The sequence below is a fragment of the Oreochromis aureus genome, linkage group 20 (assembly GCF_013358895.1).
Source record: "Oreochromis aureus strain Israel breed Guangdong linkage group 20, ZZ_aureus, whole genome shotgun sequence".
In the NCBI taxonomy this organism is placed as follows: domain Eukaryota; kingdom Metazoa; phylum Chordata; class Actinopteri; order Cichliformes; family Cichlidae; genus Oreochromis; species Oreochromis aureus.
In genome coordinates this window covers 1,382,897-1,410,155 of record NC_052961.1, presented here as the reverse complement: position 1 = coordinate 1,410,155, position 27,259 = coordinate 1,382,897, and the positions used below count along the sequence as shown (strand labels likewise).

The 27,259-nt window shown below is 46.2% G+C and overlaps 1 protein-coding gene across 1 annotated transcript in view; it reads right to left on the bottom strand.

The window, feature by feature from the left end:
• The window catches only part of dnmt3bb.1 (DNA (cytosine-5-)-methyltransferase 3 beta, duplicate b.1), a 52,061-nt gene that overhangs the window by 15,581 nt on the left and 9,221 nt on the right, over positions 1–27,259 (bottom strand). The window contains exons 2-6 of the mRNA XM_031749842.2: positions 22,204–22,312; positions 2,149–2,299; positions 1,490–1,566; positions 1,266–1,403; positions 230–373 (exon numbers count right to left, since the gene is read on the bottom strand). Coding sequence (XP_031605702.1) covers positions 230–373; positions 1,266–1,403; positions 1,490–1,566; positions 2,149–2,299; positions 22,204–22,312 — 619 coding nt within the window. The remainder of the gene's footprint in view (positions 1–229; positions 374–1,265; positions 1,404–1,489; positions 1,567–2,148; positions 2,300–22,203; positions 22,313–27,259) is intronic.

The window sequence follows — 27,259 nt, the reverse complement described above, 5'->3', positions numbered from 1 at the left end:
CATCATACAGTACCAACAGCAGGAAAAAACTCTGTGAAATGGAACATTATGAGCAGTCTGAAGTCCCGCCCACCTCCTGTTCAAACTGTCTACAAGGTCACCCACGCCCTGTGCTTGAAAGTGGCCTTAAAGGGGAGGAGCTAAAACTTGTTGGAGACAGAGGATGAGAACCGCTGCACACGCACTGTCATCATCACAAACGGGGAGATTTGCACTGATATCGACTTACGCTGTACTCCTGCTTGGTTTCAGAGCTGGACGAGGTGCTGGTGCTCTGGGCCGAGTCTTTGGAGTCTTGTTCCATGAGCTCCAGCCGAGGGGTCTCCGGGACCCCGCCGGAGCCGACCGCAGCTGCCCGAGGATTCCCGGCACACTGAGGGCAGAGAGAGGGAAGGTTGACAGAGGAAGAAAGACCTGCGAGAAGCACAGACTCGACACCAACAATCATCCTGGAGCTGTGAGTGAGTCGGCAGCCATCATCCCGCTTTGACCAAATATTCAAACAAACACAAAGTGAAATTATTAAAAAGCCTCTTTTTTAAAGTCTTTTATGAAAGAAGTGAGGATGAAGGAGGAGAAGTGACTCTGCAGACTCCACGCTGACAGCTGATTCCTGACACGGTACTTGTTACATCATCGAAGGCTCAAAGGGGGGGGGGGTATTCAGGGAGGTTTAAACCATAAATCAGCTGACGTCTGCAAACGCCGCTAACCTCAGATCACTCGCTGGAGGCTGAGGTGTGACCACCGCCTCATGGATGCAACCACTCTGACCTTTGACCCTTTGACCCATTTCCATCCATCCATTTCATTTCATTTGTGAAGAGTGTAATTAAAGTGCAGACGAGCACTCATGTAATACTCTAGGAGTGTCACCATGGCAACATGCACCAGGATGTGGTGTGTTTGAGTTTTCTAAACTTGTGCTAGCTTGATGCTATACTGTGCAGCGCCACAGTGCTAAAGGTCAGAGTGCTAAAGGTCAGAGTGACCTAAAGCTCACGGTGAAAAACAAGCACCTCTTTTTCCAGCCGGGGTTGGCTGGGTCTGGGCTGACCCCCTCTACCCCACCCTGAGGTGGATGGATGTGTGTCTGCGCTCGGCCTGGGCCTCGCTGATCCCTGTGTTGTTACATTGTTATTAAGGGTAGAGGATCCCCTCCCTGCCGTTAGTGTCCCCGCCGCGTGGACACTAACGTGCAGTTTTATGTTTCTAATGGCTGCACCTTCCCGAGCAGCCCGTGACCCGGCTCGGCGAGTGTTTACCGGAGACGTGCCGTGCTCCTGTTTGCGGTTCTGTCTGCGAGGCTTGCCGTGTGTGTGCGGTGTCAGGCCGGCCTGGAAGATGGTTCTGGGTCGAGGTGTCTGTCTCAAGCCCAGCTGAGACGCTCCTGAAGACTTGTCCTGCAAAGAGACAAACACCAGACCAGTGTCCCCTCTGCTCTCGTCTAAATCACAGGGCAGTGAAAGCTCCTACGCGAGAGTCGTACCAAGTCCCAGGTGCTTTCCTCGTCCTCGCGTCTCTTCCTGCTCCTCTTCCTGCTTCCCCTGGAGCACTGGTTACCGTCTGTGGTGGGAGTGGAAGACAACAGATGGACAGAAGGTCAGACAGATGGTCCGAGAGAAACTGAATATTTTCGCGGGACAGTGTCGGCGGGCAGACGGCCGCCAAGAGCTTAAACGTGATGATTTGGGTAGTTCAACAGCTTCAGCAGCAGGGACAAACTTCACACAGTCACAGCAAAACATAACAAAAATCTCAGTTAAGTGATTAAAAATGAACTAAATGTTTAATAAGTGAAGAAGCAGACACACTGCATCACTCCATCACGGCCGCCAGGTTGTCGTGACTTTTAAAGAACTGAAGCAGAAACTTAAACTGAAGAAATGTAGTCAAAGCTCATCATCCTCATCCTCACCACCAACAGCTGCTGATGCTGACAGCATGAGGTGAAAGTGTGAGGAGAAATAAGTCATTCATAAATCACAAAGAATGTAAACACGTGAGCTCGCTGGCAGCTGTAATCATTCACAGTTTCCCTTTTAATGTGAAGTTTCTGTTCACAAACACACAGGAAGCCAGCGGACCTTCAAAATAAAGGTCTCACGTGAAATAAGTGATGGTGTAAAGACGAGCGGCACGAGTTACCCTGAGGCGAGGCAGCGTCTCCGTTCTGTTTGGGGCTGAAGGGTGAAGGCGGCTCGGCTGCGGTCAGGGGGCTGTTCTCATTGGTTAGTTCCACACCGCTGTCATTCTCAGACAGGCCCTCAGCTGGAGGCGTGCCCCCGTTCACCGCCGCCTGGAGACAGAACAGAATCACAAACAGTGTTATCATCTTAGATAAAGCTTCGGAGTGAGGCGGGACGTGGCTCGCTGTGGGCCAGATTTACTGTTCTCTGTAGATGCCGCAAAAAAACACGTTGAAGAAGAGTCGCAGAGGCGCTCCACAGAGACTAGGGATGGGTATCAAAACCTGGTTCTTGTTGAGAACCGGTTCCCACTGTTTCAATTCCTTGGAATTGTTTGCCATTTTTGCAAACGATTCCCTTATCGATTCCAGTCACCCCGAATGACGTCACCACGTTGCGGAGCGTCATTTACCTGACAGGAAACGCTCAAAAGTTTGGTTATACTTTACGAGAACGGATGACAACAGGGCAACCTGCAATACTTGCAAAGTAGATATTTCATTTAAAGGAGGAAACACTACGAATATGCAAAAGCATTTGCTCACAAAACACGCGATGACCTTAAATGAATGTCGTGTTTTTAATTCCGCTCCGGACTCGTGAATCTCAACCCAGCAGCAGCGGTAACGTTTGCACGTCCTCTCCCGTTAATGCGGCAGGTAAATAATCAGCTAACAGTGCATATTATGTTAGCGCGATCTGCCTTATTACAAAACCTGCCATTACTGTGCATTTAGGTGACCATGATGAGACAGACAGAGTCTGGCTGGCAGTTCTCGCTGCAGTCTACCGGTAGCGTCTCCTTTCAGGCCAGGATAGACGAATGTCACCGAGCAGCGACTAAGTTTGTGGTCAAAGGCTTGCACCCATTTGCCACAGCAGATGCCCCGATTTTCAGTAAGTGAATGTGTTTAATTGTAGGCAGGGACATTACTGGATATTCTTGTGTAATTGCTACAGAATAATTTATGTTATACTTTGTTATTGCTACAGAAGAATATTTATTTTATTATTTTACATTTACAATTTTCCCCGGGGACCCTGTGACACCCCATTGAAGAGCCGTAGGCTGTGGATCTCTTAAGATCTCACTGTTGGGTTTGTAAGGCCATGTTACTCCTAAATTTCTATCTTGTTCAAAGAGAAGATATAAAACAAAGTTCTAAGCTAATCGACCTTAGTGTTCTCCTTTTTTAAAAAGAATCGATAAAGAATCGATAATCGTGAAAATCTTATCAATACCCATCCCTAACAGAGACGCCATCACTCCATCAGCCCTGCTCTGGTGTCATTTTCACACCTCAGCCTCCCCGTGAAGCTGCACCTGTCTCCGGCCTCAGCAGGTGTTTTCAAACATCTGTAACTTCTGTCACTCCTCAACCATTTAATCAACTGAAAACATTCCCACGGTTCCTGAAAGCAGCGACTCTTTTAGTGATATTAGGGTCATTACGGTAATCCCAGGCCTGCGTCCCAGCACGAGGACGAAGGATGGATGAGAGAGAGTGAGGGTGATGGAGCTCTACAGAAAACAGACATTTTATTTCACATTTCACTTTTACTCAGTTTTTCACTGTTTTCTGTGTTATTAGCTGAGATTTGGAATTTTTATGGTAATTTGACCTAAAACTTTGACCTAAAACCGACGGGAGCGCCGCTGACCAGCAGATGATCAGCTGATCAGCTCTCCGATGTCACTTCTTAGTTTTTGGGCCTCACACGTCTTCTTCTCACGTTTTTAAGGACATGCTGCACACAGAGATATCCCAGATTTCCCAGTAAATGCTCTTTGGGAATCACCCTGTTGGTCTAAAAATACCAAACTGTGAAATTTTTCACAGACTCAACTAATGAAACAGGAACAGACGTGTTTAAAAACGTTCTTTGTTATGTGCAGACACACACTGGTTCCTCCGGCACGAAGACTGAAACTGAGTGAAAAAGCAGCCAATGTCCAAATCAAACGTTTTGTAAGACCTTGAGAAACTCTGGGAACTTTTAATGAACCTTCAAAGCTCTGCTTTAAGAAGTAAGAAGAAAGTCTGGCTCCTTGTAATGAAACGAGGGCTGGCTCAGGACTTCTGCACAGCACCGTGCTGGTTTGCAGTGTTCCAGTAAGCAAGTTTTCCATCTCCCCCAGATTCCCCAGTCACGTTTGTGATGAGAGCGCACACATACGCTGCCCTGACCCTGCAGCCCACACAGGGCTCTGCATAACGACGGCGTGTTTGATGTGCCGACACCAACGCTCCACATTCCCGAAGTCTCAGGTCATATTCAGGATCCTGGCAAACGCTCGCCGGAGCCTCTGGCCTCACCGCTGTGACGGCTGCTGTCAAAGTGTCACGGGACATGATGACAAACGATTAACACGCCTGACACTGAGCTGAGAGCGGGCAGCCAACGTGGTGCAGTCAGGACTTGTTCAGGCCTCTAAGCTCCTGACTGCCGCAGACGTTTGGTGCCGTTCCAAGTGGGTCATTCATCGTCTCCACCATCCAACATGTTAGCTTACTGCGCTACCGCCTACTGCACAACCACCTGTCCATGTACTACAATCTGTGTGTGTGTGTGTGTGTGTGTGTGTGTGTGTGGTCTTGTGGGTCTGCAGTGTTAAACAGACCCCTAACACTGACATGTCAGCAGTTTTCTTTGTTGCCGTCAGACACGAGGATGTTGTGTAACTACAGCCCAACGACTCGCTGCCTTTTACACAGTTTTAATCTTTGATCTGGGAGACTCCACCCACCGTGTTTAGCTTCAGGCCACAGCTGTGTTTCAGGTACAGCTGTTCACGAGCAACACTCCGACACGCGCCTCCACCTGGGGCTGTGAGAACCGCCTCACTGACAGGTGGATAAGCGCCGCGTTGAACGCTGCTCTCATCATACAGCGTTCATACAACCCGTCACGTTACTCTGAGGTACGCGTCCACGTGTGAGCAGCGGCGCACACTTGTGACATCACTAACCATTAAGTTAGCTTGTCTTAAAGAGACACCACACAACTGCGACTGTTACAGCGGGTGTAGTCATAGCGACGCTGTACTGGTTGGTGGTTTGATCCCTGGCTGGTCCGACCCACATACACACACTGGTTGTATGAACGACTAACAGGACAAATTCACAGCAGCAAACAGTTTCTGTGAGATCAGGATCGTTTACAGCTGCAGATACATTTAAAGACAAACTAAATCCGTCCTCCGGGTCTCCTTCTTCCTGACACATTCTACATGTTTGAGATTTTTATTATATATTTTAAGTTCCTATTAGCGGGTTTCAAACTGCCCAGGAGGAACAGAGGGCAGGTCAGGACAGGTTTAACGGCGCTGAGCAGCAGGTCTCTGAAGGTCTTTCTTCTTCTGTGTTTTCACTCGTTCTCAGGTGGCTAAACAAATACTGAGGCTGAAGCTCGTCAGAAGGATGTGGTCACACGTTTCAATAAATCACTGCACCTATTTTTAAGCAGATATAAAGAAAGCAATGGTGGCTTGTTAAAACTGCCGGACAGGACGGCGTACTTTAGAAAACAAGGACTCGCACCCGTTACTGTTAATCTGCATCACCTGGCACACCATCGCTTTCTTTTCCTTTCAATCCAAGGCACACGCGACGGCCCATTTACAGCATCTGCGCTTTGCACGACTCCTGTAATTGTTCTAATCGTTATCTCAGACACTTTCACACACTCAGTTAAGGATCTTGGAGTCTCTGGTCCAGGACCAGCACTCCTTTGAAGCGCGTTGGATCCATGACAGCAGATGACTATAGTTTTCATTCCAAGGCACACCTGGACTTGTCCCGTGCACTCCAGTCTGCTTTGGCACATGGTTTGGAAACCACCGGTTCATGTAATCCAGCATTAGCCACGTGCGTTATGAATGACCAAATATTTGATTCCACAGTGAGAGGATCGAGACTTCCAGAACAGCACTGATGCCCAGCTTTGGTGAGAGACACCAGCTGACCGGTCGAGCACGATGAACTGTCGCACATATCCAGCTGGTTCATCCAATCACCTGCTGAGCATGCTGATTTGAAAGTGTCTTTGTCTGTTTCCAATGAGGACTGAGCACATGGTTACAAACACATGTTCTGTGTGAGCATAAGACACGGTGCAGAGACTGCAATAACAAAGAACTAACCCGGAGCCTGTTTACTCTGCCGGGCATGCCCGCATGTTCAGCAGCAGCTGAAGTCAACATCTGACTCAACACAGCCAGCTCCTTTGAAAGTTGAGGGTGAATGGTTGTCTTGACACCAGTGGGTCTGACCTCCTCCTGCTGTTGGCCGTTGGTGATAAGACCCACCACTGTAGTGTCGTCCATAAACTTCACAATGATGTTGGAGTTGTTAGTGGCCGTGCAGTCGTAGTGCGTGATGGGGATGAGTGGTGCTGCCCAGTCTGACCACTTGGCGTCTGTCAGACAGGAAGTTAAGGATCCAGCTGCAGAGGGAGCTGCTCAGTCCTAGATCCTGCAGTTTCCTGTCCAGCTTCGAGGAACGATGGTGTTGAATGCTGAGCTGTAATCTACAAACAGCATTCTCACATACGTGTCTCTTCTCCAGGTGTGACAGGGCAGCATGGAGTGTCAGGGCTATGGCATCATCAGTGGACCTGTTGTGGCGGTATGCGAACTGTAGAGGTCCAGTGAGTCGGGTAGTGAGTGCAGAGCAGATGTCCCTGACCAGCTTCTCGAAGCATTTGCTCACGATGGGGGTCAGGGCTACAGGTCGCCAGTCGTTCAATGATGAGATGGTGGAGGATTTGGGTACAGGGACGATGGTGGCCATTTTGAAGCAGGCTGGGACTACAGACAGAGAGAGGAAGGTGGGAACCAGCATATGAAGATAGTTCAAATAGAGTCAATAAAATAAGATATATAAAATATAAAATATACAGAGTAAACACTCCAGCCAGCTGAGCGGCGCATGACTTGAGGATCGGGAATCCCGTCCGGACCAGTAGCTTTGGTGCGTCCTGGTGTCTCTCCTGAAGTACCTCCCTGACATCCTCCTCAGACACAGTGTGCTTCCAGCAGTGCGCACACTGTCCATTGGTTTCATTGCTCCTTCTCTCGGCATCGCTTCAGAAAAGCCGGCCACGTGAGTTTGTGTAGCAACCTCCCTGCTCTGCCTGAACTTGAACTCCAGCATCCCACTAAGAGGACTGATTCCACCTTAATCCCCGCTCTGCCCGCCCACTTTACAGCAAGACTGACTACAAAAGATGCTCAGATATTAATGTAACACCTAGATGGATTTATGCATGTGAGCAAGTGTAAATATGTGTGTGTGTGTGTGTGTGTGTGTGTGTGTGTGTGTGTGTGCGTGTGTGAGTCTATCCCACAATAGAAGCAGCCATAGCTGCTAGCTGTCTGCTAGGTGGAGCTAGCCAAATATTTTAAATATTTAAATAAAGAACTTTGGTACTTGTTCTAGTAATGATTTAGTGACACGGTGAGCGTGCTGCTGCTGTTTTTGCACCGTTAGCCTGGGTTCATTCGACAAAGCTGGATTTAAGCTAATGCAGGCCGAAGCTGCCAGTGATTACGACCAACATCAGAGTGCAAGGAATTATTACAGACCGACGGAGACGCGAAGCAGCAGCAGAAAGCTCTTAATGACAATTTAGAGTCAGAGGAAGAAAACAAGCGGCAAAGGGGAGGAAGAGGAGGAAGAGGAGGGAGGGGAGGAGCAGCTGTGAAACAGATGGAAAATTCAGACTGTGCAGAGTTTTTAATCCAAATGACCACAACGCATATCTGCATCTGTTTGTGATTGTTAATGCTCGTAAAACAGTGTGTGTGTGTGTGTGTGTGTGTGTGTAAGTTTCCACTATAACAAATGAACTCTGTGAACTTGTGAGAAAGTGTGTGCTCAGTGTGGTTTGGAGCAGAAACTGCTGAGACGGCTAAACGAGGCAGGAAAAGTGAAACACGATGAATCGTTTCAGCTGCTGAAACATGCGCTCACCGAGGTCACGACGACGCATTCTCTGTTGGTTTGTGGATGCATTTATTCCCCAGAGCTGGTCTCGCAGAAGCCACGATAAAAATCACGACAGTGTGACAGTGCAACCAAGGCAATGTCCGACCCCACTTCCGGAAATCCATTTATTGTGGCGGGGATAAATTTTCCCCGGCTTCATCGCTGCTGCTGTCTCTGTGGTGTTTGACTGATTACTGGGACCACACCACCTGACACTGTCAAATAACCCGGCCGATTTACTCCACCTTGTGCCCTCACTCGACCCACTAAACGCTGAGTCGGTTACTTTGTTTGTTTTGTTATCATTAATGAAAATGCCGCCGTCGCACAGTCAGAGCGCCGGTAAGCTAACGCTAGTCAATAAGCTTAAGTTTACTGAATATTGTTGTTTTGTTTTTTCACGATGGCCGAATGTTAAACGATCACTTCCAGAGTCGAGTGAGCGATTTGATTTTTGTAGTTTTGTCCATTTTGCAAGTTTTTTGTTACTTTTCTGATTAAACGCCAACACAGCCGATGGGACTTCTGACTTATTGCTTTGAGATTATTGAACTTGTTGTGCAACACGTACAATTACACTTGTTTTGTATGTATTTGATTAACCTTGGATAATGTTTATTAGCTTGATTGCTAATTTACTTTACTTTGATGGGACCCATAAGTATAATTGTCTTTAATATTATTTGGAATGAAATTTATTATAAGATATATAAATATAGATCTTCATTTTATTGTTATAGGCAAATATAGCATTAATTATTTGACTTATTTATGGATTTATATATTTGTGATGGCAGTAGAAAGCTGTTCCAATTTATTGTGAATGCTAATTTATGTTTTTGACCTTGTTTAGGTCGGGGGGCGTGTCTTCCTGCGACCACCGCTGCATCGCTGCATTGCAGTAGCACCAATGAATCTGTAAATGGACTTCAAGTATATACCTGTTGGAACGTGGCCTATTACAGGTCAGCTGAACTGAACTGAACCTTGTCCCACTTCCTTTTGGGACCAAATGAGTTGTTTTGTGTGGTTTATAAAATATATCAGGGCTCTAGATTGCGACCAATTTGGTTGCAAATGAGACCAAATTTTTCAATGGTGCGACTAAAAAAATCCTTGGTCACACCAAGGCGACGACCTGTTCGACTAAAAAAAATAAAATTCTCTGCAACTCTGAAAGTGTCCGTGTGGTCAACAACTGACACACATTATGCCAATCAGAGATAGTCAGGGGCGGGACCTCTCTGATTGGCCGTGGTCCAGATATTCCTGTAGTCCGTGTGTACGTTTTTAAAGTGCAGGTGGATAGAGAGAGGTGAGTAGCTTGAAAAAAGCGATATCGATTCAGTAAATCCTGAAACCAGAAACGCCAGAATCTCAGCTTAAAGCTCACAAAACTATTTGAACAACCACCAAACAGTAAATGAGAGCAGGAAACGGACTCCACGTAAACGCAGAGCGGACCGACGCATCAGAATCAGCTTTCTCTTTCTCGGCTTTCTCACCCGACGGCCCGTACACGGTCACGCCGTCGGATGCGTCGCGTCCGCGCTGTGTTTACGTCTTTTTTGCGCTCGATTCTGAGCTGCAGGTTTCGTCTCTCTCCAACCAAAATTCACTGAACCAGCAGCAAAAGAAGATCCAAACTAAATGTCGTCATGAATTCCCTCTGACTTTTGCTGTTTTGCTTCCACCACGATAAAATCACACTTCATGCACAGCTCTCTCTCTCAAGAACAGTTTCCTGTCTCAAATCTCTGTTTTCTGCATTATTCATTCGCTTATTACCCACCAGTCTACTGTTGTTTACAGCGCTGTCTTTTTTTTTACTTTACTTAAATGACCTCGGATGAGAAAGCCTCATTTCTCCTGTTCAATACTGAAGAAATTTAAACTTTTTGAAATTATGCAAAACTACAGAATATTTTTAAAGTTATCTGCTATAAAAATCCAGGCCAGGAAAATCTCCTTCATGTTCTGTTCAGTAACTTTGACACAAAGACATCTGCTGTGATGCTCACATCTCTGATGAAGTCTCACAAGGTTCATTGATAACTTTTTAAGTTAAGTTAAGGCTGATCCGTCTGAAATTCATAGGCAGCTCTGACACGGTCCCATCAATCTCTGAACGCTGAAAAAACAGCAGTGTATCCAGAAAACACATTATATGCTGCGATAAATGCACTGCCCACGTGTCCCCTCTCCCCACTGCCTTTCAGCAGCAGGCAGCAGCAAACAGGTCGTCAGAGGAGCCGAGATGATGATTAAGTTTAACATTTTCTACAATATTACCAAAGAGTGCCAACACACTTTAAGCACAAGCACTTTTTCAGTAACTTATCTTTCTTGTAGAAATGTGCTCCAAATAACGAACGTTGTGTTGACAGATTGTTAGTTAATCATTTACTAATCAATAGTGTCTGTATGGACAGCAAATTTCAAATCGAAAAAGTGCAGATGTAAAACTGCGGTGTTAAGCGCTGCGGTTGAAAACATTTGGGTGCGCCTAAGAAAAAAAGTTAGGCGCACCAGTGCAACCGTGGCAACAAGTTAGTCTAGAGCCCTGTATATGTACATATTTGTTTGTATATCTGTCTATAAAGTCCACATCACCACAACATACATAATATATATATTTGAGCTCTATTTCTGTTGATTGTGTTTTATTGACACACTCGGGCTCTTTAGTCGACCCTCCTTCTGATTATTACCCATCAGGCTGCAGTCAGGCGCCCTTTACTGCGTTACAACAGGTAATACCAGCAGCACAATCACATGCATGTGAAACTCCACAGACGGCAGCCAGGCTCGCAGTGACACGAAAACAAGAACTCTGACATTTCTGAGATTTTAATTAGAACATCATAAAGTTCAGCTACTCCACCCTGCAGTAGGTGGACTCCACCTCGCCCGGCACTGCTGCTGATGGCAGCTGGGTCTGCAGCTACCACTCACAGACCAAACAGAACTTTTCAGGGGAATGATTCGGGCCTGGAGCGACCAGGAGGACACTCCTCCCCACAGGCAGCCTGTGCACTGGCACTGAACGTGTGGACAGCTACCTGCCAGGCGTCAGGGCAGCGGTCGGGGGAGCGGTCTATGAACAGAAGCTGCACGAGGAGTTGGCGTTGATGCAGAGACCACCTCACTTTAATCTAGTCCATCTTTTCAAACCTTCACCAGCAGATTTCTGGAAGTGAGAGCTGAAGCAGTTCTTTATCTGAACTTTAACCTTTAATGTTTCTATGATTTAGTTTACATAGTGTGAATATTTCAGTCACAGCATGGGAGGATTAAACTGTACGAATATACTGCGGTGTGTGAGCTGACATGGAGTCATCCAGCCACCTGCAGCTGCCATGAAGTCAGAGTGGAGCACAGACGAGGGAGGAGCAGCTGTTTCATGAGCCTCTGCAGATGTTTCAGCTGCATGAAGACTACACGCTCCACAGGAGCTCTGTATCTGATAACAAGACCGGGGAGTCTCTGCTCCAGCCCACCATGAATTTAACAGCTGGATGAAACACCACAGCTGGAGTCTGAGTTCCTGCAGCACAGCTGGACGTGACGTGGCCCTGGCTCTCACACAGAGCTCCTCCATCGCTGACAAACATATTGAAACATAAATGACGACGCTATGGTGTCACAGTCTGACTTAGAGACTCATTGTAATAACATTTGGCTGCACGCTTATGTGGTTATACACACTCTGACCCAGCAGCTGGAGTAAATGAAGCTTCTGCTGCTGGTACCTATAACAAGAAACATGCTTCCTCAGGGAACCTGCAGGACTGAGCAGCTCTCGCCTTCATTACTGACAAAAGATAAACATCCATCCACTTATTCGGGCCGGGTCGCGGGGGCAGCAGCCTCAGCAGAGAAGCCCAGACCTCCCTCTCCCCAGCCACCTCCTCCAGCTTGTCCGGGGGAACACGAAGGCGTTCCCAGGCCAGCCGAGAGATATAATCCCTCCAGGGTCTGCTCCGGGGCCTCCTCCTGGTGGGACATGCCCAGAACACCTCAGCTGGCTCCTTTTGATGTGGAGGAGCAGCGGCTCTACTCTGCACTCCTCTCGGATGGCCTCTTCTCACCCTATCTCTAAGGGAGAGGCCAGCCACCCTTCGGAGGAAGCTCATTTCTGCCGCTTGTATCCGCGATCTCGTTCTTTTGGTCACTACCCACAGCTCGTGGCCATAGGTGAGGGTAGGGATGTAGACCGACTAGTAAATTGAGAGTGTCACTTTTACGCTCAGCTCTCTCTTCACCACGACGGAGCGGTGCAGCGCCCACATCACTGCGGCCGCACCGACCTTTTCCCATCGAGGACCATGACCTCAGACTTCTCAGACTTGAAGGTGCTGGGACTTCCGTTTTCCGGCAATGGAGTAAGGTGTGTCGGCCACTAGCACCTGCCTAACTTTTTAAAAATTTTACTTTCTGAGCCCCATTTTGCTGTTAGACACGAACTTTTTGGGTCATTTATGAGTGTCACATTGAAAGGATGTCCAAGGGAAGGAGACAAACCGAGAAAAACCTTACTGCCGAGAGTTGTGCTAGCACTGGCGCAGCAGAGGATGCTGGTGCAGCCCTGAACCAGCACAAACAGCACAGAACAGCCATAGCCGCAGATTTTAAGGCTACATCGGATGTAATTAACGGTAAGCTGGACAAGATTCAATCGGAAGTTGCAAATCAAGAACTACGTATTGGTGAGCTTGAAGCAAACGCAGTGGATGTTGTTCAGCGTTTGGCAGCGCTCGAAGCTAAGTATGATTCGCTACAGGAGGAAAACAAACTTTTCAAAACTAAACTTTCCGACCTGGAGAGTAGAAGCAGAAGGCAGAACATCCGTCTGGTGGGTTTGCCAGAATCGGTGGAGCCGGGTCCACGGCCAACTGAGTTCTTTTCCCGGCTGCTGGTGGAGGTCTTCGGTGCACAAACTTTTCCATCCCCCCGGAGCTTGACAGAGCCCACCGTAGCCTTATGCCCAAACCAGGCCCTGATGGGAGGCCGCGCTCAGTCATTATCCGCTTCCACCGCTTCCAGATTAAGGAGCTGCTGATGAGTGAAGCACGGAGACGCCGAGGGACGTTGGAGTACTGCGGAAATAAACTCCAGTTTTATGAGGATTACAACGCCGACGTCCAGAAGCAGCGAGCCCAGTATAAGGATGTTATGGCTGAGTTATACCGGAGAGGCCTCCGTCCTTCCCTCCTCTTCCCCGCCAGGCTCCACATTACTCTTACACAGTGTTGGGACTAACGCGTTATTAAGTAACGCGTTACAGTAACTACGTTATTATTGTGGTAACGAGCACGGTAACTAGTTATTATGCCAAAACCAGGAACGCGTTACTCGTTACTGGGATTTAGATAGGCTCGTTACTCGTTACTTCGTGTGGTGGCTATCGGAGCTTCCACAGATTCAGTAACATTAGCAAGTGGTGGAGGCCAGCAGGTGGATGAAGGAAAAGGGAGGCAAGAGGAGAGACCCGGCGGCCGCCGGTCCGTCAGGTGAACTGAACTTCAGGTAAGAAGTTATGACCTGCAGTCTATCTGGGTCAGATATAAACCAAGTTTAGGTGGAGTTTATTTTCGGTATGCTGACATTTTCGTACTGCGTGCTAGCTAGCATGACGGAGTTTCTATACAGCTGGGTGGGTGCTATGTTACTGATGTTGAACTTTATTTTGTTCATACGGTTAATTATTAGAGTTTCCAACCGTGCCCTAAAAAACAGAATCGTCTGGTATTCAGAGAAAATATTACGCGTTTCGTACTGAGGTGAAAAGGAACACAGTTTGTCCCGGACTTCAGCTACAATGAAAAAGACACAAAGCTGAAGCTGCACAGCTGCCTCTTCTTCTCTCATTCTCTCCTGTTTCTACTTCAATCACGAAACTGATCAATGATCAGCTGATCGGCTTTTCTCTCTTGTTTGTTTATCGCCCACTTTGCGCCAGAAAGAGGAAACCAGCGGATGTGGCGTTAAACAACAGCATCACATTTAAGCTTGATCAGCTGTTGTTAGAATTTATTTAATATTAATTTCTAGTATCAGCTGATGTTTGTTGGAGCCACAGCTGTAAAGCTGCTGGTCATGATATCAGGTTTGGTTATCTGGTGAGAGGGAAACATGCAGATGAAACCAGGAGATGTCCTTACTGAATCATCAGAGCTGAACAGGTGATGGAGAAACAGGTTTACCTTTTAGGTGACATGGATGAGTTGAAGGAAGTTATGAGCTGTTTCTGAGAGACAAATAACACCAGGATCCTTTTCTACGTAGCTGACAGCTGGTAACTGTGCAGGGGCGGGTCTAGCAAAGTGATGCCAGGGGGCAGGTAGGGCATTAACAGGGAAAGGGGGCACAAGGAAATACTTTTCTTTATTATTCTCATTTAAAATGTCTCGCTTTTAAAAAAAATAATTATCTGAGTCTTACAACAAACAATTGATAGACTGATACATATATACCATCAGAACAGTGTACATCACTGTCACAACAGTGTTTATTTTCATTCAAAGGCTTTATGATTTTTCCTATAATGGTGGGCGGTCTCTAGTCAAAATGCCGGGACGATTTTTTTTTTGTCCCAGTCCAGCTCTGTATGCAGCTCATCTGCAGTCTGGTGTTACCTACATCTTCCTATTCAGAAGGCAGAATTTCCAAGTTCTGAGTACAATCAAAAGCACAACGACTGCAGTTTTTGTGTTGGATGTAAAAAGCAGGCTAGAATCATGGCGGCGGTCAACGACGGTCCAGGCGTGGAATTTCTCTCGTGGAAATGTGCACATTATTTTTTCCTTTCTATTGGTAGGTGGCACAGTGCACTTGTGGCAAGTAAGCAAGCTAGAAGACTGGCAGTCTGGCTGGGTATCCAGTTACGGAAGCAACACATTAACAAGAGAATTCTGAGTAAAACCAAAGTTACTTTCCCTAGTAACTAGTTACTCTGAAAGTAACGAGTAACTTGAAGTAACTGAGTTACTTTTTTAGAGAAGTAACTAGTAATGTAACTAAGTTACTAATTTAAAGTAATTTACCCAACACTGCTCTTACAGATGGGAAAATCCGGCGATTGGAGTCAGTTGAGGAGGCCTCTCGCTTCATTCAAACCATGGAAGAAAACCAAAGCTCTCCATCCTGAGTTGGACACTGTAGCCGGTTAGAGCACTCACCCTAATTTACAACTATAACGGGTCGGACTAGCCTAAGTGGCGTCCTCGTTGTGAGTGACATTATACAGCCGCACTGTTGGCATAGCAAGATGTTCTTTGCTGTTCATTTTAGGGTAAAACTGGTTCGTTGTTTGGCTGATTTGTTTTTGTTTTTTCTTCTTTCTCTTCTTCGTGTCCTGAAAACTGAGACCCTGGCTCGAGTTTAGGGGCTAATGTTCAAGGGTGCAGGTATGATGCTGGTGGTACGGGGAGTTCTTGATTAATATGGGAAGGAAGCAGGGGCTTACGCGGTTGCTTTTTAATGCAACCTGCTGGGGTGATATTGCTGGGTGGTATTGTTTTAGATTTTTTTTACACAGTGATATGTTATTGTATTGCATTTTCTTTCTGGGGTGGGGTTGGTTGTCATGTTTTTTGTTGTTGTTTTCGTCCTCTCCCTACCCTCCTTGGGCAACTCTGCACATAAAAATGTGGGACTCACTTGATGAGTGGTAATCTTACCTTTGTTAGCTGGAATGTGAGGGGGTTGAACCACCCAATAAAGCGAAAGAGAGTCTTATCACGCCTGAAGCAATTTAAGCCCGGGGTAGTTTTTTTGCAAGAGACTCACTTGCAGGATTCAGATCACTCACGCTTGGCGAAATGTTGGTCAGGACAGATGTTTCACTCTAATTTTAAAGCAAAGGCTAGGGGTACAGCTATTCTTATCGATCGGAACATCCCATTTGTTCCATCTACTGTTGTGTCAGACAAAAACGGACGGTTTATAATAGTGTCTGGCAAACTCTGCGACAGGTCTGTGACTTTGGCCAATCTTTATGCACCCAATTTTCATGATGTGCAATTTTTTCAATGCCTGTTTTCACACCTCCCAGACTTAAATACTCACTCTTTGATTCTTGGGGGCGATTTTAATCTTTATTTGGATGCGGTTTTAGATCGTTCATCCCCCAAACCTGCTACTCTTAATAAATCTGCAACTTATGTCAAGCCTTTTCTTGAAGATCATAGTCTCACCGATCCCTAGCGGTTTTTGTTCCCTACTGGTAGAGATTATTCTTTCTTCTCACATGTACACCACACCTACACTAGAATAGATTATTTTTTTATTGACAATTTGCTAATTAATAGTATAAGATCCTGCAGCTATGAAAGTATTACTGTCTCTGATCATGCCCCTCCCTTGTGCTCAAAATAGCTTTTCAGGGCTGCGACTCTGTGAGAAAGCTCAGGAGATTGGATCCATTGCTGCTCACGGATGAACAATTTGTTTCTAACATCTCTTCTAAAGTTAAAATTTTTCTTAACGAGAATAGAACACCTGGTATGCCAAACAGGACGGTGTGGGAGGCTCTGAAGGCATTTCTGAGAGGAGAAATCATCTCAGTGGCAGCATTTAAAAGCGGGAACAGAGGCTTATTTCAGACCAGATTTTAAACATCGACAGGCAGTATGCTCAGTCACCATCACCGGCTATATAAAAACGCTTAAGCTTACAAACCAAACTCAATCTACTTTCCACTCGACAAGTGGAAGGATGTCTGATTAGGAACAAGAGCGATTTTTACGAACATGGTGGAAAGACCGGTAAGCTTTTGGCCACCCAACTGCGTGGTATTAGGGCTAACCAAATCATAACTGGCGTGAAGGCGGACAATGGAGTGGTGACTAGGGATCAGGAGGCGATTAATGACATTTTTAATGTCATTAATGACAAGTTATATACATCAGAGTCTACTGTTAATGTAAAAGATTTACATGGTTTCTTTGACTCCATTGAGATGCCCTCGCTCTCCCCAGAGCTCAGACAGACTCTGGAAGCCCCTATCTCAAAGGCGGAAATTCAGGCGGCAATAGCATCTGTGCAATCTGGGAAATCTCCAGGTCCTGATGGATTTTCTACAGACTTTTATAAAAAATTCTCGGACGATTTGGCTCCCTTCCTTTGTGAAGTTTTTACAGAGTCACTAGACTCTGGGGCACTTCCTTCATCATGCTACCAGGCCTGTATCACAGTGTTACTTACGAAGGGCAAGGACTCGACTGACTGTGCTTCTTATAGGCCTATATCTCTGTTAAACACGGATGTTAAAATTCTGTCTAAGCTACTGGCGCACAGGCTGGAAAAAATTCTTCCTGCTATAATCTCTCCTGACCAAACTGGCTTTATAAAAATCGCACGCCTTCTTTAACATACGGCGACTTTTTAATATTATCTATGCCCCCAGCCATGCTGTGCCTGAATGCCTTATTGCTATGGATGCAGAAAAAACATTTGATAGGGTGGAGTGGGAATATTTGTTTTTTACTTTAGAAAGGTTTGGAATGGGCCCCTTATTTTGCTCATGGATCAAACTTCTTTACGCAAGCCCCACGGCTTCAGTTGTAACTGACTGTCGCTACTCTGACCATTTTAGGCTCCGCCGCGGAACGAGACAGGGCTGTCCTTTAAGCCCATTGCTTTTTGCCCTTGCAGTTGAGCCATTAGCAATTGCAGTCCGTGGTAGTGGGGACATAAAAGGCATATGGAGGGGGGGGATTGAGCATAGAGTTTCACTGTATGCTGATGACCTTCTCTTATTTCTTTCCAACCCGCTTACCTCCTTACCCGCTGTACTTAATACAGTGAATGGTTTTAGTCAGCTCTCTGGATACAAAATTAATATTAACAAGAGTGAACTGTTTTTGATTAACGAGAGGGCTCGAAATCTGGACTTGGCAAATGTTCCCTTTAAAATAGTCACAGATCACTTTGATTACCTTGGGATATGTGTCACAAAGCAATTTAATTGTTTGTTTAAGAAGAATCGCCTCCCCCTGCTGGAACAGTGCAAGCACATGCTGTCCAGATGGTCCCCATTATCCTTGTCTTTAATAGGTAGGATTAACTCAGTGAAAATGATGCTACTTCCAAAATTCTTATATGTTTTTCAATGCCTCCCAATCCTGATTCCAAAATCCTTTTTTAAATCTCTAGACTCACTAATCACTTCGTTTATTTGGAGTGGTAAACCTCCCAAATTGAAGAAATCTATTCTTCAAAGGCCCAAGTTGGTTGGAGGTTTAGGCCTCCCTAATTTCCAGTACTATTACTGGGCCGCCAATATCAGGTGTTTGTTGTATTGGAGACACTACCATCTCGAACCGTCACCACCAGTTTGGGTTGCCATGGAGTCATATTCGAGTGGGAAAATTTCTCTACCTGCGACTTTAGGTTCATCACTCCCTTTGGCATTGCCTCTACTCAGTAACAATAGAGTTGTCCAGCAGTCTCTTAGAATCTGGTCTCAGTTTAGGAAGAGTCTGGGTCTCCGGGCTTTCTCACTTCAAAGCCCAGTTGCAGCAAATCACCTATTCGCTCCCTCAATGGCAGATAATGCTTTTCATATCTGGCATAGAAAGGGCCTAAAATCCTTTGCAGACTTATATGAAGATGGACAATTTGCAAGTTTCTCTCAATTATCCGCCAAATTTGGCATAGCTGCAGCTCAGTTTTTTTGTTTCTTACAGGCCAGACACTACGTGCAGAGTGTGACAGCAGAATTCCCCCAAATACCTCCATACAATCCAGTAGATGATTTTTTAATGCTCAAACCAACCTCAAGGGGTATAATATCAGCCTTGTACAGTTTAATTTCCAATTTCCAATGCTCTTCAGTAGCTGCTATCAAATCTAAATGGGAAGAGGACCTTACCTTTCATATTACGGATGAACTGTGGGACTCTATCCTCTATCCAGGTTCACAATATATCAATGTGTGCTCGACATACACTTATCATATTTAAGATTGTTCATCGGGGGCATTGGTCCAGGGATAGGCTGGCACACATATACCCAGGGGTGGACCCAGCCTGTGGGGGTGCTCCTGGTACATTGTTTCATATGTACTGGTCCTGTCCTTCATTGTCCACCTTTTGGAAATCTGTTTTCCATACGATGTCTGATGTCCTGCAGCATCGAATTGAACCAGAGCCACTCTGTGCTATGTTTGGTGCGGTCCAGCATTTGAATCTGCCCAACTCCAGACTCAACATTAAACTTTTCATTACTGCTGGCCAGGCGAGCTATATTGCTGAAGTGGAAAGACTCTTCTCCCCCCTCACACACACAATGGCTAAAAGATATAATGTCCTGTATGGATTTAGAAAAAATTAGATATACAGTTTGTGGGTCTAAAAATAAATTTTATAAACTGTGGTCCCCCTTTCTGGACTTCTTTGAAAGGCCCACAATTACTGTTACCGAGTAGTCCAAGGAACCCCCCCCCCCCTTCATATTTTTTTTTCTTTCTTTTCTTTTATGAGTCTGTTTGTTGTTGTTTTTTGGGGTCTTTTCTCTGTGTTTTTGATTTAGTTTCGCAGCAGGCTGCCAATTATTTGTTGTTTTAAGGGTCAGGGTGGGAACAAGATTGAAATTTTGAAAAATTCTGAAGCATTTTGTGTTATTGTTTACTTTGCATTGAAACCTTTGTCTAATAAAAAGACTTTTGAAAGAAAGACTTGAAGGTGCTGATTCTCATCCCTGCCACTCACACTCATGTTGTGAAACAGCACTCTGACCCTCAGCGTCCAAACCTGTACTTCCTCTAATGGCCACTGGAGGCTCCCCACAGACTCCAGCAGCTCAGAGATGAAGAGCTGCATGCTGGACTGCCTGAGCTAGCAGGGCTTTCTATCAAAGCCAAGGACAGAGATTAAAGAACTGAATTTAAGATTGTTTTTACTATTGGAGGCTAATAATAAATAATAAATGTGTATCTGAGAGTGATGATGAGGCCCAGGTGAGGTCAATCAGACACTGTCACCGACAGCATGATCCTTCCTCTCCACTCTCGGCTGACTGAAGCTCTTCAGACGTGAAGCGTTAAATCGCTCATTCTGCCTCGTTTAGTTTCACTCCAGAACCAAAACACGGCTCTGCGTCGGCCAGGTCAGCACACACGCCGTCATCATCCTCACCGTCCTCCCAAACCTGCTTTCCTGGATCTCAGCCCTGCGCCTCAACAGGAAGTACACAGCACCGCCTCACTTCCTTTTATGGCCTGCTGCTGTGGTCACCGATGCTTCTTTACAAGATCAAGCTATAAAAATGTGTTTACTGAGAGCCGCTCTGGCTGGTGTGACCCTGCGACGCCTCGCAGGCTACGTCACGCACATTCCTCGGCATACACCAGACTGACCTGCGGCGCTCCGATGATGCTGTCAAATCGTCTTAGACGGCCAAAATGAGTAGAAACACAGGGCGGAGCGTTTTCACCCGAGGGGGCTGGAAAGGAGTGAAAAGTACGCCAAAAACTGGGGCCTCGTATTTCCTGCTTAGGATTAGCTCGGACTTCCACGTGTGTGCGTTTGTGTTTAACACGCTTATCTGTCTACACTGCCAGTGTCATGAGCCACCCCTGTATCTCACACTCCTCCTACCTCCTCCTGTGCAGGGTGAGTGAAGGAGTGCGTCCTAACACGAAGTTAGGACGCACCCGTGGGGGGACTTAACCCAACCTTAACCCAGTGAGTGTACCCTCACCCCCCATAAGCCGTGGTTATGGTTGATGCTGATTCATGCTGGTGTTTGAGGGGAGCTGGACCCGTCCACCTTCACCTGTATGACACGTGTCACAGCTGTGAAAGCGACCGTGGAGGTCAGCACATCATTAGAGCTAATCATGATGGGGCGGGGTTTGTCCTCCTCATGGATCATTTTAAATATTTCACTGCTGCTCTTTGCCCAACCCCGGACACGGAATGTCACAGGGATCAGCTTATGGAAAATAAAACACGATAAGGAAAACCTGACATTATTCCCTGAGTAGGAAGTGTTACGGATTAAAGCTGCCCGACTTTCCCTGAATCCCAAAGAGCAGAAAAGAAAAGCTGCACAAACACTCAGAGCTGCCGTATTATTACTGCAGGCGTGGAGATGAGACAAACGGGCGGAGGAGGAGGTGGAGGAGGTGAAAGTGGAGAAAGAAGAGAAGAAAAGAGAAGCAGATGGTGGTGGAGAAGTGACGGGGTGATATACGAGTGAAAAAGAGGAAGCGGTAGTAACGGACGACAGGAGGAGCCAAGTGTGTGTGTGTGTGTGTGTGTGTGTGTGTGTCAGTGTGTGTGTGTGTCAGTGTGTCAGTGTGTGTGTGTGTGTGTGTGTGTGTGTGTGTGTGTGTGTGTGTGTGTGTGTGTGTGTGTGTGTGTGTGTGTGTGTGTGTGTGTGTGTGTGTGTGTGTGTGTGTCTGTGTCAGTGTGTGTGTGTGTGTGTGTGTGTGTGTGTGTGTGTGTGTGTGTGTGTGTGTCAGTGTGTGTCAGTGTGTGTGTGTGTGTGTGTGTGTGTGTGTGTGTGTCTGTGTCAGTGTGTGTGTGTGTGTGTGTGTGTGTGTGTGTGTGTGTGTGTGTGTGTCTGTGTCAGTGTGTGTGTGTGTGTGTGTGTGTGTGTGTGTGTGTGTGTGTGTCAGTGTGTCAGTGTGTGTGTGTGTGTGTGTGAGTGAAGTGAATCCATTTGCTGAGCTTATAAAGAGGCCACTGTGCTCCCTCCATCCTTTCCTCCTCGCTTCAACTCCTTCCTCCTTCTGTCCTTCTGCCTCCCAAACATTTCTGGTTTCCGCCTCAGCTGTGTGTGTGTGTGTCAGTGTGTGTGTGTGTGTGTGTGTGTGTGTGTGTGTGTGTGTGTGTTGCATGCATGCGGCCTGTCAGCCAACGTGCATTCTCAATTAGACTCATGTAACATGCTGGCGGTCCTGCCCGGGCATCTGCCTTGGCAGTGATACACACACTCCTTTAAACCCACAGCTGGCTCAGGCAGCGGCTGGGGGAGTGGCCATGAGTGTGTGTGTGTGTGTGTGCGAGACTCACTGTGGCTGTCATGTTGTTGCTCTCCTCCATGATAGCAGCAGAGTATTTGTTGGAAGGCATGGCGGTGGCGCTGGACTGGTCCCGTGTCTGTGCTGACTCCTTCTCAAACCTGCAGCACAAAAACACGAGACAGTTTCCGTCAGCATCACGGCCATCGGGGACGTCTGCTCGGAATAACGCTCCTCTTCCTCAGGTGCTCAGGCAGCTGGACTTGGGGCTTGGGACCTGGAGTTTACTGAGACTTTACCAGAGTAGTCAGGGGTGGAGCTCAGGTGGTGGAGCAGGTCACCTACTGATCGTGAGGTCGGTGGTTTGATCCCCAGTCTGCGTTACTAAGTGTGAATGTTAGAAAAAAGTGTTTGTGTGAAACACGTGGTTTTCAGATTATCCAGTTAAACCATCTTTATCCCTCAGTTCCCGCCTCTGAAGCGAGCTTTTTAGCCCCTCCCCCGTCACACACAGGTAGTGCTGGGCTGCATCAGAGAGAGAGAGTGACACCTCCAGCAATCGAGTTAATTAGACGATCTCCTCACTCTTTTTTTGAAATACAACACGCTAGCTCCGCCCTTCCTGTCTCAAGTCTTCCCTCAGGCCGAACCAGTCACCATTTACCTCGTTGTCGTCGTTCGGAGAGGATCTCAGTTTCTCCATCAGGTGGAGAAAGGTTCTGATTGGCTGAGAGAAGAACAAGAACGACGGTGCAGGCGGAGTCCCTCGGCCTCTCTGGAGAGGCAGCAGAAAGACCTGACAGGACGAGCTAATCACTGCTTTAGGTTAAAGAACGAAAATAAGAAAGGATGTTTAACATAAAGCTGTGACCTACACGCCCGTCCCACATCCTGAGCAGAGAGGATACAATCAACAATCGCTGCTGTGGCCTCGCTCAGGGATGGAATTCCTCGGATACTCCAGACTTCCTTCCTAACGCTGAAGCGCTGCTTTAATGACACAGTTGATGATGATGATGATGAGCAGCTTCACTCAGAGTTTTTTAGGAAGCGGAGCTCGAAACGCTCACGCCCGCACGTCAAGAGTGCGTTCGACTCAAACAGTGTGAAGAAGAAGGAGAAGTGCGTCGATGGGGCATTACTGCGGCTCGGCTGAGCGTGACGACAGAGGCTTCCATTTCCACGAGCACAAACACGAGAATCTGTGTGAACAATCAGGAGGAAAGAAGAGCAAATAAAGTCACAGTGAGAAAGGATCAAAGCATCGAAGGAAACCGAAGGAACGACCGAACAGCACACGGAAGCTGGAAGAGGGAGCAAAGGAAAGGTAGAAGGAAGAAATGGATGAAACAGAAAATAATAAAAGCCAAGGTAAAGACGTGTCACGATCGGACGGTCCCCGCCGCCGACCTGGGCGGGCGTTTTGTTTTGAGGGTTTTTTCTTTCCTGTTTTTTCTCCCTCTCCATTCCCGGGGTTGTTTACGGAAGTTGCTCTTCCGGAAGTCAGGCGCTGAAGGGCATCTGACCCGGAAGCTGTTTCCAGCTGTTTGCAATCATCCGACACTTTGGCGGATGATTGGCGGGCGACAGCCAGCGCTAGAATATCTCACCAAGCCTGGTAGTAACTCTGGTGTTGTGAAGTGAGAGAAGACAGCCTGACTGCTTGGCTGCTCCAGGATTTCCGACGGGGACAAAGGTTTTGCAGAATCAGGAGCGCAGGTTTGAGCTGGGAGAGTCACAGGACGTTGTAACACGCAGCACAGGAGAAACACAGACGCAGGCTAAAAAACTGAGGAGAGCGGGATGCGTCCACACTTGGAACAGCCTCTGCATATTAGGATCTCTCCAACGCTCGACATTTTTAAAACACGTCTGAAACACATTTTTACTCTTTTAATTGTTACTGAGTTTGTGTTTCATTCTCTGTTTGTTCTAGTTTTTTACTACGTACAGCACTTTGGTCGACCTATGTTGTTTTCAAATGTGCTTATAAATAAACTGATTGATTGTTTGTGCATTTGCATTGCCTATTGGACTAATTTATCACTGTAAATAAAAGCACTGCCTGTTCTCCAAGAGTTCGCATCTGGCTCCTCCCTTCCACGCTGATCTGTGGGAGCTGATCTATGGGCTCAAAATGTGGTCATAAATATTTTTGTACTTGTAAATCAATTTTGTATGTGTAAAAAGAATTTGTGCGTGCGTAAAAAAGATTTGTATGTGTAAAAAGAATTTGTGCGTGCGTAAAAAAGATTTGTATGTGTAAAAAAGATTTGTGTGTGTGTAAAAAAGATTTGTATGTGTAAAAAAGATTTGTGTGTGTGTAAAAAAGATTTGTATTTGTAAAAAGAATTTGTGCGTGCGTAAAAAAGATTTGTATGTGTAAAAAGAATTTGTGCGTGCGTAAAAAAGATTTGTATGTGTAAAAAAGATTTGTGTGTGGACTTAGCCAAAAACCCCCCTGCAAGTTACAAGTACGAATTTTGACCCTATTTTTCTTCCTGTCATCTGATTGGTCAATGTCATGTCAATCACAAATGTAACAATCCAATCAGAGAACAGATGGGTTTGGCTGTCGGAGGGCACTTTTTGAACTGCAGGTCCTTGAAGGGAATAAATGCCCTTTTACATGCCAACCCAGCGTTTTCCTTCATCACCACGAAGGAAAACAGTCTGTGGTCGTCCCGGTTTGGTGATTTTTGTGTCACAGGTCTCGTGCTTTTATACAGGGACTTCCACAGGCTTTTCAACAGCGCTGACCGCGGGGGGCAGTGTTTGGAAATGACAGTCTTCATTACAAAGCTTTCTTCGTTATGAATTAGCATACATGTTTTTATTGAACATTTGAAGAACTAGCAAAAAAAAACAGAAACTGTTGTAGAGGACATAAAGTCAGAGATAGAAACGACAAGGAGCAGGTGCATCTAGTACAGGTAGAGCTGCTGCAAAAACCCACAGAGCTCAGCAGCCAGCGCAACAAATTCTGGATCCTTTGCTTTTAGTTAGCAGTTAGCATTAGCAGCACATCCTGCGTCCGATGTGAAAGGACCTTTATGCTGCGCACTGTGACTCACAGCAATGGTCCCGGGTCAGCCCTGACTTTGTGTTAAACTAATCCTAAAGTAATAATGGTATTTCTAACCACTGACATACCACAACTTTATCCTTTCAACAGCTGCTGAAAGTAAGGGGACCTAGCTGCTATCGGATATTTATATAGAGATCCTCCAGCTTCAAACTGTATTACCCTTCAAGGACCTGCAGTTCAAAAAGTGCCCCTCCGACAGCCAAACCCATCTGTTCTCTGATTGATTGTTACATTTGTGATTGACATGACATTGACCAATCAGATGACAGGAAGAAAAATAGGGTCAAAATTGTACTTGTAACTTGCAGGGGTTTTTGGCTAAGTCCACACACAAATCTTTTTTTACACATACAAATCTTTTTTACACGCGCACAAATTCTTTTTACACATACAAATCTTTTTACGCACGCACAAATTCTTTTACACATACAAATCTTTTTACACACACACACAAATCTTTTTACACATACAAATCTTTTTACGCACGCACAAATTCTTTTTACACATACAAATCCTGATTTACAAGTACAAAATATTTATGACCACATTTTGAGCCCATACTGATCTGACATGCCCAAACAAACCTGATGTAAACACACAAACCTATCAGTGTGTGTGTGTGTGTGTGTGTGTTTACACCACAGATGTGTGTGTAGGTTAGGATTTCAGCAAGGTTAAAGGTCAGTCTCTACCAAACTAGCCTGTGCAGAGAAACCTGCAGACGTCGGGTACTGAACCATTGCAGAGTGATTAAGGTTATCTTCTCTTTCTGTTCCAGCTCGTCTTTGTTTTTGGACTCCAGCAGCTTTGCATGATTCACAGCTCAAAATAATCCTTCTTTATGTGACACTGGACTTTGCTGCAGCACCTTAGTATGAAAGCAAAGACTGTATATGAAAGTTGGACATTGCCACGGTGATGTCACCCAACAGATTCTGGCCTCTAAGTTATTAATTACAGTGAGCTAGCTTGGTTGGCACAGACTAGATGGGAACATCACACACGGACACAGTTACCTGCTAATCAGTGCTCAGTAACATCCACTCATCAGACCTGGAGCTCCGCCTCCTCAGACACTCTGTTAGTGCAGTGACCTTGCAGCAGCCACAATATTGGTCACATGATGTCATTAAAAATGCTCCAAAGGCTCCAACAGCACAAACACGGTCCAGAGCTCCAGTTCAGGTGAAGCTAGCACACAGCTAGCAGCTATAGTCACCTGTGTCACCATCCACCTGTCAGTCAAACAGGCCACGCTCCTGATAATTCAAACACGTGAGTTATAGAAACATCCTTCCCGCTACAGTTGTTGTGAAGGAGGAAATGATCCACAGAGAGCAAACAGCGCATCAGGCTGTGAACATGGAAAGTTTTAACATGGGAGTCTATAAGGGACTGACCCACTGCTGCCTCTGCAGGTTTTCACCACAATCCGTGGACATGGGCACAACTTTCAGTTTTATTGCACAAAAGGATGAGAGTGCGATAGTAAAGTGGAAACTGGATCCACAACACAAACAGATACATTGTCTGCACAGAATGCATGCTAAAGGCTAAGCTAGCCAGACAGCATGCTAATGCTAAGCTAACCACGAATGTAGAGTCAAAGCTGACCTCAGCCCAGCTTTAACAGTCGGGCTGTGTTTGAACCTGTCTGTGTGTCGACTTTTTGTTCATACCTACATACTACGATGCCGTCATTAGCATCTGTGTCGCCTGTTAAATGGTGATTATGTGTTTCAGGTCATTTAACTTAAAGTAATCCAACGAGTAGTGCAACAAACTCATTTCTCCTGGGAGTAATTAAGTAATCTACTGAATTACTTTGAAGAAAACGAGCCAACAACTAGGGGAAACACCTCCAACATGCACAAACATTTGATCCGCAGCATGCAGTTAATCTGCATGAACTTCTTTGATACGCTGCTTAGAGACCGTGGTGACACTCAAAGCAGAGCCAACGAGGACTCACTCAGAAATAATACAAGAGTCAAATTGATGAGCGATACCAATAATGGAA